At 43.6% G+C, this 15,423-nt stretch overlaps 1 protein-coding gene and 1 long non-coding RNA gene across 11 annotated transcripts in view; both read left to right on the top strand.

Moving 5' to 3' along the window:
- Positions 1-213: 213 nt before the first annotated feature.
- Positions 214-785, top strand: LOC142603442 (uncharacterized). The gene is made up of 3 exons (XR_012837374.1): positions 214-335; positions 434-490; positions 657-785. It is a non-coding gene; the product is annotated as an uncharacterized LOC142603442 (long non-coding RNA).
- Positions 786-2,791: 2,006 nt separating this feature from the next.
- NEO1 (neogenin 1) overlaps positions 2,792-15,423 on the top strand; it is a 197,853-nt gene continuing 185,221 nt past the window's right edge. For all 10 annotated transcript variants that reach the window (XM_075764084.1, XM_075764083.1, XM_075764086.1 and 7 more), the window contains exon 1: positions 2,792-3,049. In XM_075764084.1, coding sequence (XP_075620199.1) covers positions 2,935-3,049 — 115 coding nt within the window. In that variant the 5' untranslated portion in view covers positions 2,792-2,934. The remainder of the gene's footprint in view (positions 3,050-15,423) is intronic.

The following is a 15,423-nucleotide window of genomic DNA, read 5'->3' as shown; positions in this document are numbered from 1 at the left end:
TTGCTCATGAGCCAGGCAGACCTCAGATTCCCTTTCCAACTCCCAGTTCCCTTCCACTGCCCCGGAGAACCCGTCTTTCTCCAGACCCTTTGCGCCTGCCAACTTACTCTTCCCCCATCCAGTTCTCGTCCCTGCCGTGTGTTATTCAAGGAGCTTCCTGCTCCGCGTTTTCTGGGAGAGGACTGGAAGGACGGGTTCCCCGCTTGCCCTTCTTACCTTCAGACTTGGCATGGTCCAGAGCAGCCGGGAACTGGAACTGCAGGTCCAGCTCCGAGTCCCACAGCCTTGGGCGGTGACGTGCTGGGTGAGCATGGAACCGCTGGAGAACCACACTGGTAAGCCCTCGCCGAGCGCTAAACTGGATCTTCACCAGGGTTTTTCGTGGCGGGTTTTGAGGGAACGCCTCTGACGAAGTGACCGTTCTCGTTTTCAGACTCCAGGATCCCTGAGAGAAGGAACAAAAGAAGAAATGTTTATAATTTAACCAGAGGTATGAACTTCAGATGCTTCAATTTTAGCACAGTGCTTAGTCTGGCACTATTAAAAATTGACTGGAGGTAGGATTTTATGATGGGAATTGCTAACCAGCTTTAATGGGAGTTATACTACTGGTCCTGCCTTTTAATCAGTGCTTCCATTTTCACTATAAATTACAGTTCGTTGCTGGTGATCCTTTTGGCATATCAGATATCAGCGTAACTCGGCAAGTGTAATATGGAGAAACCCAAACATCCTTCTGAGGAGGTAATTATTCATCATTGTGAAAATGCTCCAGGATATTTTTAGTGGAGGACAAAACCCCCGTTTCCTGACAGAAACACCGAATAATAAAATAACGAAGCAAGTTTCACAATAAAAAACACTTCAGACACCTGTATTTGGTGATACTTTGTAGTAATGTCAGCGTTTAATTAGCCGTGCGCGTCTCAGCACAACCAAATGCACACCTGCGTTTTGGTGCACAGCAGAACGTGTCGGCGTCTGCTTCGCCGAAAAGCCTCTGGATAAACAAATCTGCAAATCCCGCTGGATCAGGGATAATTTTGCAGGAATACAGAGGTGCCTGCATCGAGAGGGACACCCTCGCCACCCGCACGGAGCTTACCGAGGTAAACTTTCCCGAATCTAGTCCTCAGTTCCTTAGCAGCAGCGTCACTACCAGTGTCAAAGCATTTTTCTTCCTCCAACGAATCATTTTTAAGTAGTTTTAAAACATTTTGCGATACAAACACACATTTCGGGGGGGGGATGTACCCATCCTGTTTCACGTCTCGTGGTGCCCCAGGGGTACGGTTATCTTATGGTTACCACTTCCCGAGCCCTGGTACTACATAATTTATGTACTGAGATTCAATTAGTCAATAATAAAATGAGCAAGGATAGCATGCGCATTGTAAAAATGTAATTTAGCGGGCAACAAGCTGAGATGGAAAAAAAAAATACAGGGGTACACTTTGTATGATTAGTGAAGGGGGAATGTCTATTTATACCTCTTATTGTGTCCTCTGTAAGGATACGGGATCCAACGGTAAGACTAAAACCAGCTGGTAACGATGCAGCGTTCAAGTTATTTGGATTTGAATGGCAAACGCTGTATAAAACTAATTACCCCCAGGAGGATGAAAATACATTTCATTTGCCTTGGCAAAATATGTTTGGTCTTTTCTTCACATTTAGTTACCCTTTGGTTTGTTGAGAAACACACTTATTACAAAAGGCGACATCCTGAATCGAGCGGCAGCGATTTCCCCCTCAAGAAAACAAGTATCTGCAAGTTATTTTTACAAGATTAGTGATTTTTTTTTTTTCCTCTCTCTCGGTAGCTCTGGAGGCAGGGTTGCCGCATCTCCCCGCCGGGTCCCAGCAACGCAGGGCGGATTTACTCCTTGCTTCGCAGCTACCACTCCGCCTCGCCACGTTTGCCAGGGTCACCAGGTTGCCGCTTCATCCTTTGGTTTTGCACGGCCACACATGCAGATTTTGCAGGCGCGCTGGGCTTTGGCTAAGCAAGGGGAAAATAGGAGTTTAGTTCATTGAAAGACGGGAAGTTTATTGCATCGCTGTCGTCGCGGCAGTCGGCGACACTGGTCACGACCGAGACCTGCCGGAACGCGGGGTCGGGCTGTGGTGCCGTCTCCTCGTCCACCCCGAGGAGCTCCCCTCAGGGCCGGGGGGCCGTGCCGGCCCGTGGGGACGCCGGTGTTGCCCTGAGGGGACGGAGGTGCTGCCCTGAGGGGACGATAGTACCGGCCGGAGGGGACACCAGCACCAGCCTGAGGGGACACCAGTACCAGCCTGAGGGGACACCGGTACCGCCCTGAGGGGACACCGGTACCGCCCTGAGGGGACGCCGGTTCATCCCGCTCCAACGTTCCCGCCGCGCTCGCGCGCGCGCCTCGTGCCGCCCTTCCCCGCGGGCAGGGGGCGCCGCGCAGGCTCGCGCGCAGGCGCGGTGGCGGGTGGCCGGGCGCGCGCACACCTGGCGCGAGGGTCGGCGGCGGGGGAGGGGAGGGGAGGGAAGGGGAGGGGCGCGCGGGCGCATGCGCGCGAGGGGGGGGCGGGCCGTGGTGAGGGCGGGGGGGCGTGTGTGGGTGTGGGCGGGAGGGAGCGAGCGAGGGGAGGAGCGCGCGGCGAGCGCCCCTCTGGCTCCGTGTGAGGGAACCGCGGAGCCCGGCGCTGGGACCGGCCCGCGATGGAGTGAGCTCGGCCGCTCCCGCTCGCCTGCCCGCCCTCCTCGCTGGCCGCTCTCCGGGGCGGCTGCGTTGAGCCCCGCCGCCCGGCTGAGGGCCGCCTCCTCGGGGTGCCGCAGGGGCGCAGCCCGGCGGCGGACGAGCGGGGAGCGCGCCCCGGCCGGCAGGCAGGCAAGGCAGGAGGAGCCCCCCGGGGGAGGGGCTGGCGCTGGGTGCCCGGCTGCCGGGCGCGGGGAGCGGAACGATGGCGGCGGGGAGAGCCCGGCGGCTCCTCGGTTCTCTCTGGATCGCCCTTCTCCTCGGGCAGCCGGACCCGGCCGGCGCCGCCGCTCGGAGCGGTTCCCAGAGCCTCCTCACAGGTAAAGGAACCGGGCGAGACCCTGACAGCGGCGGCGGGGGCCGGCGGGCGCCGGGGAGGCGGTGGCGTCGCGGGGAAGGGGGATACGGCGGGCCCGGGGGTGTGAGGGAGCGGCTGGGGCGGCGGTTGGTGCGCGAGGGGCGCTGAGGGGGCGCGTGGCCCCCGGGGGCTGCGGGAGCCGCCGGGCGAAGCGGAGGGAGAAGCACCGGGCGCCCTCAGCGCGGCGGTGCCGGCAGCCCGGGGCGGCCCGAGGGAGGCGAGCGGCGGCGGCGGCGGCTGCTGCCCGCTCCCGCCGCGATTTTCCGCCCCCCTCCCCCCCCGCCCCGGTGCCGCGGAGGTTCGCTCCACTTGTACGAGCGGGACGGTGTCGGCGACGGTGCGCGTACCAGCAGAGGCCACTGCACACCTCCGTAAGCGGGCGGTCATCCCTTGCCAGCGCCTGGCGCGGGGAGGAAAACAAGAGACACCTGAATCCCCTTTACTGCAGCGTAAATGCTTCAGCGAATCACCTGTGGTTCGTGCTCTGCCCGCCGTCTGTGGGCAGGAGCACACGTGAAATGAGATGGAGTACAAACAGGCTCTGTCTGAGCTGGGAGAGCAGGCGAGCCTTGCTGGAACCGGTAGGGACCCCTTACTGGAGGGGAGATCACAGACAACCTGTGGAAAGAGGGGAACTTGCCTGAAAACTGTGCCGCAATAGCCCAGAAATGAGCGAGCTGGCAGCGTTTCAGTCGCTGTAGTTCTCACACCTTTTACCATTGTTACCTTTAATGATCCATTATTGAATCCTGCTTCTTTATAGGCTACGAAAAATGTAATCTCATCCAGATGAAGCGTGGTGTGCATATGAGAAGGCTTTCTAAAAAGGCCTCAGCAAAAGACCGTTAATACCGTGGAAGGCTTCCCTAGTTTTGCAGGAGTTATCTGCTCGTTTTGCAAAATATTGGCTTTAAAAAGTAACTTTTTTTTTTTCCTCCTTGTCAGCAATAAGCAAGTAGAGAGCTCGAAAGGAAATCTGGTCTTGAATGTTGGGATTTTTTTTTTTTTTAAATACTCCCCTGTAGATGAAATCTTGGTATTTTAAAAGAAAGCTCTGCAAGTGGAATTTGGAAAAAACTGCTGGTAAAATGAGTGGGTTTTAGCAGCTTGGAAAAGTGAGAATGGTTAAACTGATATTAAATGGTGTGATTGTTCTGTTTCAAAGCATGTCAGGCAGTAATGTCCGTGGTAGTTCTCAGCTTAGATGCTACTGATGTAACCATGTATGCTGACTCCTGTTGACAGGGGATGTATTTATTTATTTTCTTACACAGTACAAGCTTTGCAGATTCTGGGTCTGAAGCAGATATTTTCTTTCTTCTGAAAAATATTATATTTGGATTCAAAGATCTACAGAGTATGTGTAATAGATAAGTTACTCTTTTGATGTGTAAAATCTTAACCACGTGATGATTCTTTTTTGGTATTTACTGCTCTACTGACAGCTCGCTCTAGTTACGGTTGTGTTGGTTGCTCTTTGCTACTTTAAAAAAATCCTTTATGGTTTGACAAAATGGCATTGATAGGTGAAGTTTTATCTGTTGAAGCCAAATAAGTGAATTAAGTCAGCAAAATAAAACCTTCATTGAAGCTGATGCTTTATTGGAGTGAGAATTTAGAAGTAATGGCATGGAAATCTTGGAAGTTCTGATGAACCCCTACTCTTTCCTCTTTCTCTTCCGTGAAAAGTGCTTTTATGCCGTATCAATGGGTCCTGTCCCATTTCGTCCCTGGTGAGGACCAGAAGCTGGGCTTTCCCTAACCCTGAGGGTGATCAGTTATTTAGATGAGATAAACTTCAGCTTAATTCCTACTGCTTCCCACCTGATTATTATTATTTTTTCTTTAAATAGAGGATGTTCCACATAGTCTTCTATTTGGCAGGTGGGAGAGGGCCATTTAAGTCCCTCCCTTGCTCATAGGAGAGGGAATTGGGTACAGATGTTCCGTGTCACGCATGAAAGCGCTCCCCTTTGTTTTAGATGCAAGGGTGATAGTGCTGTCCTCTGCCCCGTGTTTTGAGTGGAGTTTGATCTCTTTGGTGTGCTCGGAAGAGTTGGGTTAGGGCGGTGTGAAGGGCCAGAGAGGCAGAGGAACACCTCGTTTCTAGGTCCAGGTGGAGGTTTAGCTGTGAGACTTGCAGCTCTACTTGTCAGGACTGAAGAGCTTCTTGCTATGTCCAAACAGTAGGTTCTTAATGCAAAAAAAATAAAATAAAAAAGATCTGTCCTTTTGATGTTGATAAAAATTACACGAATGAGCAGAAGTTAGATTTGGAAGCCTGTATTCTTTGTACAGTAGTCATGTATGTTTGAGTGATATTTGATCCTATCTATAAATAGCCAGTCATTGCTCTCTGAAGAAGAAAAGAGTGTAGCTGAATTATTTTAGGAAATAAAGCTGTATAACTTCATTTATTTGTGTTTCCTGGTCTATTTGATTGCTTTGCAAATAAGGTAAAATGAGCTACCGATTTTAGAATTAGGACTATTTCGCTTAGGGACTAAAACAAAAAAAAATCAGTAGTAAGGCAGAAGAATCAACTGAAGCTAAATCCTGCCTCTTGTAAGGGTTTGACTTGAGATTAACGTAAAAACTTTGATCTATACAAGATTGCATTATTAAGAATAAAATTGAAGTTGATGTCACTTTTAATTTTTAATAGAAAAGCTGTGATAACCTCTATACACCATTAAGATTGCAAATTAGATTATTCAGAAGCAGGAAATGTGTTTGGTCTCCCTGGTATTCCTGAAGTCCTTGGAATCGATATGTATTTTGTTGTTGAAGGGCAAACTGGCAGTTTTGGAAGTCACAATGAAATGCAATTAGGAATTGGTGAGCATGAAAGCTGCGTAAGACTCCCAGAGCTGAACAGGTCTTTACCAACGTGTTGATTCCAGATCATTGGTACAGTGTGTGCTGCTCTATAGGATGCTCCTTGGAGGGCGTGAGGGTAACGTATTGGAAGCTAAAGACGATGGGAGCGCAGGTAATCTGGGTTCCTGGGAAACATACAGCCATAATTTGTTTCTGTTTCGTATGCACTTCTTGATTATTTCTAAATATATCACAAGTTAAAAATAGGGTAGGAATATTCAGGTCTCAATTACATCCCAAGTCGCTTAAGCGCAGGTCCCCAGTTGATATTCCTGTTCCATATAAATACGTCAGCATATAAATATGTTGCATAGGATCTGATAGAAGCAATTTTATTGCTTATAGCCCCCGAGATATGCAGATACCAGCGCCACTGATTATACACATGTATAAATAGGCAACAGTGAGGAGGTCTGTTGATGCTGGAGCATCTTTCTTGCGAGGATGAGCTATTGTTGTAATAATCTGTGAATCAGGATACCTTTCGTGGGGCTGTGGTGATGCGTTGTCACTTGACCTCAGCTAGAAGTGCCGAAGTTGCATATGGCTTTTGCAGTGTGTGTTTATTAATTATCTGAGAAAACGATTTGCCTTGCTTCTGAAGCTATCCTAATACACTAACATTTCCATTTTTAAATGGTAAGATGTGCACACACACCTGTACCTAATATTTATCACAGTGAACAAAAATGGAGTTATATTTAAAAAAAACACCCAAATCACTTGGTTTAGTTACCTCCTGCTAACTCAGCAGTGCAATTTAAGTAAGGAAATTACATACTGTAGATTTTTCTTTATATAAATAAGAGCATTTGGTTATTCCTGATGATAAAATGGTATGATTTGCAAGACAGTAACCTTCAACCAAAGATTCTCAGAGAAGTCTGAAAACTATGTAGGCACCTAACACGTTTGCTGCGTTGCCAAGAAGAGGAGAGTGATAAGGAGCGAGGAGAGAAATGGAGAGGGAGTCGAAGAAAACTACACAAAGAGCAATACGATATGTTTCTTAACCTTTACTTTCAAACTCTAAAAACATTTAACTTGTGCAACGTCAGCCTGAGTTTGATAGAGGGTTTGGAAGCAAATTTTTGTGCTGTCACTAGTTTGACACAGAAATAATTTCACGTATAAAATGTGTGCCAATATGTAGCTAATTTCCTAAACATGCGGTATAATATGCAGGATTTTTAAAGTTTCGCTTTGCATTGTCTATGAGGAGGTATAACTGCAATTCTTGCTAATAACTAATTAATGCTCGTTTCCCATAAGGGATCTGTCCTAGTGTCGAGAAGTCAATCAGTGGAAGGGAGGCTTTGCTCCACCTCCGTTTAACTGGTTTGTAAGGATTTTGGTGGCTGCAGTATTAGAATTCAGCTGGCTGCAGGGCCAAGATTGCAGTTTCTCATGCGTTCAGCTTCAATGCTGGTTACAGAATAGGTTTATTTACTTTCCTATGAATGTTAAGAACTGGGTGTTCAACCCCTGAAAAATCAAAAGTCTTCGTACAGCGTTTGGCAATGGTAGTTGAGGCAGTGATAAGAGTTTGCTTAGCCTGTGTGCTGGGCTTTGGGTGGAGAGGTGCTGCCCCAGGTATTCAGAGGGGTGCTGCTTTGACTAGATCTGTGCCTTGAATAGTTAAATATAATGCTCTCAGGCTATTGATCTTAAAAAAAAAAAAAAAAAAGGCAAAACTGGTCTTAATAGAGAAAATGTCTCAGCGCTGTGGAAACAACAGTCATATTTTACTGATTGGACGCTATTGATTTAGTTCTCCAGTTAAATTGCCAAGATGAAAGTGGTAATCCTGATTAATTCCATATAAATAGATAAGCACAATTTGTATGTGTAGAGTTGCAGAGTTCTGTAGGAAAACTGAAACCCTAGCTTTATATGATAATTCAGATACTTTAAGTGGTTTTTTTTTTTACCATTTAGTATTCCTGCTGAAGAGAGTATCTTAATTTTACAAAATAAACAGACTATCAATTCATGAGAAACCCTTTTTGCGTCAGTTAAAATAGCTTTTTTTTTCCTTTTTAATTAAAACTGCCCTTATCAAAGGGAGTGAAGGAATTGGCAATGTTCTGCTGCTAAACTTTCTTGGGAGCTTGGGTGACTCCCTGGAGTGTGTGGCAGCCATGAGATGTTTGAGTTGTGTAGAAAGTGAAGAGATTTAATGTTTCATTTTAATGAAAACTATTAAATGTCTCTTTAACAATCTGATTAAAAAGTAAATTACAAAAGAGCTAAAATAGTTTATTTTTTTTTTATACTGTGACTAAACAGTATTGTGCCACTCATTGCTTCTGGATGTTTTGGGATACCTGAAAGTGATTGGAGATGGTAGCAGGAAAAAAAAAAATCACAGCCAGATCCCTAAAGGTGCTGTTCAGAGGGGGCTGTCCAACTCAGGAACCCACTGGCCTTCAAATCCCTAAACTTAGATTATTTTTTTTTTATGGTGTTCACTGATTCTCATTGCCAGTCTTTGAACTTTCCTAGTTCAGCTTTGGTTTGCTGTAGTGAAATGACCAGGACTGAGCATGGCGTTTTTAGGAAGGTATTGGCAATTGATGAGGTGGCAATGTTTTAGACTGCCTATTCCTCTTGCATTCTGCTTTTCATAGTTATTTGGTAACAGATCTTCTCTTGAGTTGATAAGTTGATCTAGAAACAGTGACTTGCATGTTAGAGATGTCTTTTTTTTTTTTCTTCAAATGCATTGTTCTGCATATATAGCAGTGAGTTTTCTTTGCTGTGAAGTAGTTTGTGCAGCTGACCTGAATTTCTCCAGTAGTAACCAGTATCAAGGGCTCTGTTTATGCTGAATTTTGTTTGTTGAATATACAACTGTCCTTTGTAGTTAGGTAAGACTTTAAGCTACCCATACAGGAGTGAATCTTACTATGGTTTTGTTAATTTTTTTACTGTTGCCTTAAACCCCCCCCAAACTGTATACTTTTTGGGTTTTTTCATTTTTCATTTGTCTACTACAGAAGCTTAGCAAAAGTGTTAGTTTTTGGAAGTAGCTGAGCCAGTTCTTACAGGTCCATCAGCTGTTTGAGCCCTTCAGATCACTTGGTGTGTGTTCATCCTGTGCTGATGGGGGAGACACTAAAAAAAATCCCTTGACTGCCATGGAAGGCCTGAATGTCTTTGTCTTGGTTAGTATATTAGTATTTTTTATGTTTTTATACTTCTGCACCCTTAAAATTCCACTTCATCTCTCCTAGTTTTCTAATTGCTGATGTACTTTATATTCCTCTTGGGTTTTGGTGGGGTTGTATTTCTTCATCGGTATAGCTTTGTTGAACTTTACCGCCTATTTATGTGGTTTTATCTTTCTCTTTGGCTTAGAAGTATGGACAGCTTCTGAGTGTTTTTGATTCTAGTTTTCTGCCCTTACATATATGTGGGCTCTTAATTAATTTTACCTTTGTTTTTATTGGATGTCTTTTTTATACGTCTTGAAGCTGTCACGTTTTGTGACACTGGGTCAAAGGATGTGTCAGTAGCCAGCACAGTTGTCTGCCATTATTATTATTATTGTTTGATAAATTTATCCTGTTTGATGTGCTTTTAGCTTTTTTGACATGTGTCTAATGTTGATGTTGACCTAGAGGTGAGTAATGCAGCGCTGCTAGTATGTGTCTGGTATTGTGTAGTTTGAGGTTTGTGCCAATGTAGGTTTAACTGGTGCTTCTTGCCAATTAAAATATTTAAGTTACACTTCATATCGTTTGGAAGAGGCACTGTGCTTCTCTGCAGCTTCAATCTATTTAATGTTCTGTATGTATTTTACAGCCAGGTAATAATGAGTGTTTTTCTAGAAAAGCTTTGCTTTATTTACTGTTTTCTTTACTAAGATGTTTTGAGCTGCGGAAGGTCTAAGTTTGTCGCCTATAACATAGCACTTCCTACTACATTGTCTAGGATGTAAAAATTGGGGCCAAAATGATCAGAGATACATTGATTTCTCTTTTTATCTTTTGGCAGAGACACCTTGTATTACTGACATAGCAAACAGCTGCTTCTGACTTGAGCCCTCAGGGGCAACTTCCACCTTTTTTTTTAAGCTTAGTTCAGCGTACCGATCCAGTCGCTTGCTTCCACTTGGGCTGAGGTGGAGTCACGTCCTTCTGCATAAGCTCCGTCTGTTTTCCTCTGTAGTTAATGAACCTGAACATCTCTTCTTAACAGGGCTCTGCAGTTCATGCATTGAAACCTTATAATGTAACTGTAGCGAGAAGGGGAGAGCCACAAATAGAGGCATTTGGATATTCTTTCTAAAAGTAGAACAGGCTGCCAAAAGTAATTTAAGTCATTAGAACTGTCATGACTTTTAAAATCTCTTGTGTGTGTGTTGAGAAGGGGAGTATAGCTTGCTCTCTAAATTTTAAGGGGTTACTGTCACATTGGTTAAAAAATTAATAATTGCTTGAAACCAATAGTCGTTGCGGTGGTGTACTGAGCAGACAGGAAAGCTGGGTATTAACGACAAGATGAAATATTTGCAAAGTAATTTATAAAGCCAAATGTTCCTGTTTGAAAACAGGCAAGGAAGAAAGTATAAAAGAACTGGAAATAAAGGGAAACTGCACCCAGAAACAGTTTTTATGTGGTAGGACACCTGAACAGCTCGTAGTATTCGCCTGCGCAGCTGGAATTGGCATTTTTGGTGTTGGGCTGTCAGTGCTCGCCTTGTGTGAAATCTAGGTATTTTGTTACCGCTTTGTGAATCTTTTATTAGGAATGTGTCTGGGCAGATATGAAACACAGCAGATGTGAAGTTGTTGCCAAATGTTAATCCTATTTTCATGTGTTTAGTCACAGCATTTCAAGCTAGTAGTGCCATTAAAAGGAGGAGGACCTGCATACTGTGCCCTTCCATTTGCTTTCGCAAGCGTTCGTGGAGGATGTAGAGAATTGGATCCGTTCCCTGATCTGCTGCACCATGTGCCTGCATGAGTACTTGCGTTAGCAGAAGGGAGAGGGTGACAGGAGCACATGGGAACAGTGCTGTGGGAAAGAGACTGCTTTTTCTGGTGGGGTAGAGATTGGCTTAGCGTTTGAACGTGAAGAGCGCTATGAACAAAATACAGCCCGTGTCTTCTGTCACTGTATTCGTCTTTAATATTATGATGTATTATATCACATTGATTTCAGATCTATAGACTGAATTTTTGTCAGAAAGTGTACATTATTGCTTTTAAACAAATTTGTTAATAAAGCGATTCATAAAAGTTAGTCTTTAGATTGGTAATGAATTCTCAGTTTAGCTTTAATTACTGTTTTGGTTTGCTATGTTTTTCCCCCCACACTCAAAGCTCATTTGTTTCACTGGTTCCAAAGTGGAAATAAAGCTACAAGTCTCTTCTGAAAATATTTAGCCTTGAGGAAAAGAAATGTAACTTACATCATGGTAGTTTTACACTTTTAGAAAAGGATAGTGGCCTGGTAATTCTTTGAATGCAGTGGCCGCTTACTTGCTTAAAGTCCAGAGGAAACTTCATTTAGTGAATGTGGCATATCAGTTCAGGTGTCACTTTGAATCTGTCACGTACTAACCGCTGTGTTACAGCTTGCTGAGGCCAGGACTTTAAAAATCATCACTGTACCAATAGTGAAATCCTGGAAGGATAACACTAAGTTGAAACCTGGTTGGGAGTGTAAGAAAAGCTTGTAGATGTCGTATGGTGTGTCCGTATGCTGGTGAAGATGCGTGGAAAGCATACTTGGCAGCCAAACTAACTCTTAATGTGTGGAGACTTCCAGCCAATTTAATGGCAAAGGATGACATTGCTCAGTTTTTCTCAGAAAAAAATTAACGTTGAAATTAAGTGTCAGGGATGTGCAAACACTGGGAGGCTGGTGTGAAGCTGAGGTGTACTCCGGCTGTATAGCTGGGGGCGGGTGGGGGAGACGGAGAACTGTTCCCTTCCTCCACTCTAGCCCATCTTGGTGTATTTGTGGTGGTCTGCAGAGCAGGTTAGGGGGAGGGTTTTTTGAAATGACTTGGTTATTCCTTTTTTTGGAATTCCCTGGTTATTCCTTTTTTTTGGAGATGATAATGATTTCTACCTCTCTATCACTATTACACTGATAGACCTGCCTCTACCGACCAACGTAATGCATCTTGACTGGTTTACATGCTGATAAAGGGACAGTCTCAGGGATTACATCTGAAATTACAGGAGTATGTTGTTATTTGCAAGGGCAGGTCTAAATACATTTTATAGGACACGCTGTTTTTACTAGCATTAAGAGCTATTAGAGAGTATAGTGCAAATTTTGGGTGTGACAGTTCTCCTTCATAATTTTCCCAGGTTGCTTCCTTTTTCTAGAATCTGACATGGCTTGTCTTCTGTTTGAAGTGTAAAATAGCTTATTTATCCTAATCCTGACATGTAGTTGTTTGCTTATACCTAGTTCAGGTCTTCAGAGCCTTAATTTTAGGTTCTGTAGTTTTGTCTTTTGTTGTTATGGATTCTTTTAACTTATCTCCTTACATGAAGTTATGGTAGTTTTTGAAAAATACCTAATGCCAAGAGGCCAGAAATGCTTAGATATCTGCAGTGATTTGGTAACCATTGCTATGTTGTGGGTTTCTGTAACTTTTTTGAGATGCGGATGAAAGAAAACAGACACAAACCATAGCTACAGGAAATGTAGTGTCATATTGGAACTGCTGAGGTTTTTTTCAGTTGTGCTATTAATCGCCATTCTTGGCCTTTCAATTTGTTGTCTTTGAGTGCAGACAAGTAGTATTCCTTATAGGTGATGTAAATATTGTAGGTCTAGCCTCAAATAAGGAGGCAGAACCTGCAAGGTAACACCACAACATGCGAATAGAGGTTTTCATATCTCAAGTTTGAGGCTTATGGAGGGGAGAGGAGTAATTTCTGAAGGTAGAAGGAGGAGAAGCCGGTCATCAAATGCATCCAAAGCAGGATCTGATATATTCTGACTCCTATGTAGTTCTAGTTGAAGGCTTTTTCTGGTTCAGCTCCATTGGAATATCTTGTGCTTGTGGTAACAGCTTCATCAGCCCAAAATCAGGAGTGTTATTTTTCTCCAGTGGTGTTTTCCAGTTGTTTTATTTATTTGCTGTTGGTGCCAGGTTTTTAATTTTATTGAGGAAATCAATCTACAGGAAAAAAAAAGGCAGCGTTCATGATAGCTGAAAGTATCTGTCCGTACTAGGTCTGATCTATGTGTGCATTTTGATCTGTACTATTGGTCGTGACTCCATAGCAGAGCTTGAGCCTCTGCTTTCGAGTTCTGTCTCCTTCGCATTTGCGTTCATCGTGCACAGGCTTTATTACTTCAGCGTAGCGTTTTCAAGCATGTCCTTTGCTTATTTATTAAAATTAAAAGGACTTGTAAGAAATAGATTTTTGCCTTTATGTTTATCTTGTGTTATCTTAAAGAAACACTTCCCCCGAGCTTAGCCTATACACATCATTCCTGTTTCTGCAGAAGGCTTGGGAAGATTATCAACTGATTGTTTCTGTTATGATTACAGATTAATATATGGAGCGTATTGATTGCTTAAATCTAGTTTAGCTCCTGTAATGTGAGCACCTTTATCATTCTTAACTTGCGTGCTGAAGGGCTGTTGGTTATTGTGAGTGACTGCCCTGAGTGGAGGAGAGTGTCTGATGGGGGTGATGGTGTTCATTTAAAAAAAAAAAAAAAAAAAAGAAAAGAAAATAATAATTGGCTTTTGTAGATTCTGCCTCACAGCTACTTGTGGTATCAAGTGCCTTGTTAAATTATTACCAAATGCAAAGCTAGATTCACTGGCCTGTCTTGACTGTGATTCCCTTGGGATACAAAGCAGCTGGATTGAATTGGTAAACTGAACCTCGAATCACAACACATCCTGTGAACTACCTATGTCGCTAGCGTCTAATTTCTGGGAACTTGTGCAGCCTTGCTGCATGTTGGGTGTCTTAAGAAAGAAAAGTGGGTTGTAGGTCGAGTTGATGGTTTGTATTGGTAGCCTGAAGATTGAAAATGTATGTGTTTAAAAAAAAAAAAGTATGACTTGTCACAGAACAAAATCAAGAAATGGTTTTAAGATACGAAATGCACTCAAGGTGTTCAGACAGATTTAACTTGGTCCTGTAGTGTCAGAAAAAAGATAGAGTTTGGTCTCAACTAGTGAGAGGTTGATGCATGTGTCATAATTCCTTTTTCATAGCTGTATGGTTATTGTCTGGAGTACCTGTTACCACAGATCTTCGGAAAACTGAGGGGTAGAGGTCGTGTCACTGCTTAAAACACGGGGAGCGTAATGGTGGAATGGGGTAATAGTCTGTTCCCTAGTGGTCAGGAAATTGTTGTGGATGTTATTGCTGATTTTTTGTAAAGAACTGTGTTATTAGTGGTTTTAGAAACAGGACTTAATCTTCTTTCAGGGCTTCCAAAGGTGCTGTGTGGGTGGGGAGTTGTTACCTATTATTGCAAGTAAGCAGAAATATTTCTGCTGTTACTGCTGTGCATTTCTCTTTTTTTGGTGTTTTTTTGTTTTTTTTTTTTTTAAATTGTGGAAGCTAATAGAGTTTTTTAGGTAGCATGGTAGCATTTTGGAATTCTAGTAATGAGAACACCTTTTGCTTCATGGCTTGGAAAATTTCTCTTGAGGCGGTTTTCTAAAGCCCTTGATGTTGACCAAATAGTATCTTGGGTATCACTGTAAAAGCAGATCCACATTTAATTCATTCTTCTAACTTTTTTGATAATAACTGTTACATTTATGCAATCTCTTACAGCAGTTTGAATTGCTAACATCCATGTTTGTTCTGTAATCGCTTATAGTCTTCCAAGGCTGTAACACGGCCTTCAGTGGGGTCTGCGTAGAAGTAATGTCATTTTGAGGTGCCATTTCCTAAGTGTTTTTAGAATAAAAAATGCAATACTTGTTTTCAAGTCTTCAGACTTACATGTAGGGGGGAAAAATGATTGTAATGTGGTCTGCAGGTGTATTACTGCTCGCTGTAAATGAGGTGAAAATGAAAGCATGAGCTTGAATGGAGCAGTTGGGCAAAAATCAACTTTTAAAAACTCCAAACCGTCTAATTTTTGTAACTGTAGCTGACCTGCAGTTTTGTATACCAATGAGCATATACATGACTCAAAACCAAATCAAGATGGTGTAAATATTTGGCAAAAATAGCTCACGAATTTAGTCTCTGAGTGTTCCTTTCCTTAGCAGGAAAAGAGCAACTGGACAGCTTTTGCATTTACAAATCATTTAGCATACCAGAAAGGTTGAGTTCAGTAACTTTATCACAAAGGCGTTACCCGTTAATTATTTATCTTATGCTTTGATGCCGGAGTTCTTGCTTTAATAAACTGTCTGGCGGAGGTGGTTGCTGTTTCTTTTCGGTTAGCTCCTCCCACCCCTCCCCTTTGTGTAAACTCTGTAGTGCATTTTCTCAGCATTTG

The sequence above is a fragment of the Balearica regulorum genome, chromosome 12, assembly GCF_011004875.1.
Source record: "Balearica regulorum gibbericeps isolate bBalReg1 chromosome 12, bBalReg1.pri, whole genome shotgun sequence".
In the NCBI taxonomy this organism is placed as follows: Eukaryota; Metazoa; Chordata; class Aves; order Gruiformes; family Gruidae; genus Balearica; species Balearica regulorum.
This window is presented reverse-complemented; position numbering and strand designations above follow the sequence as displayed.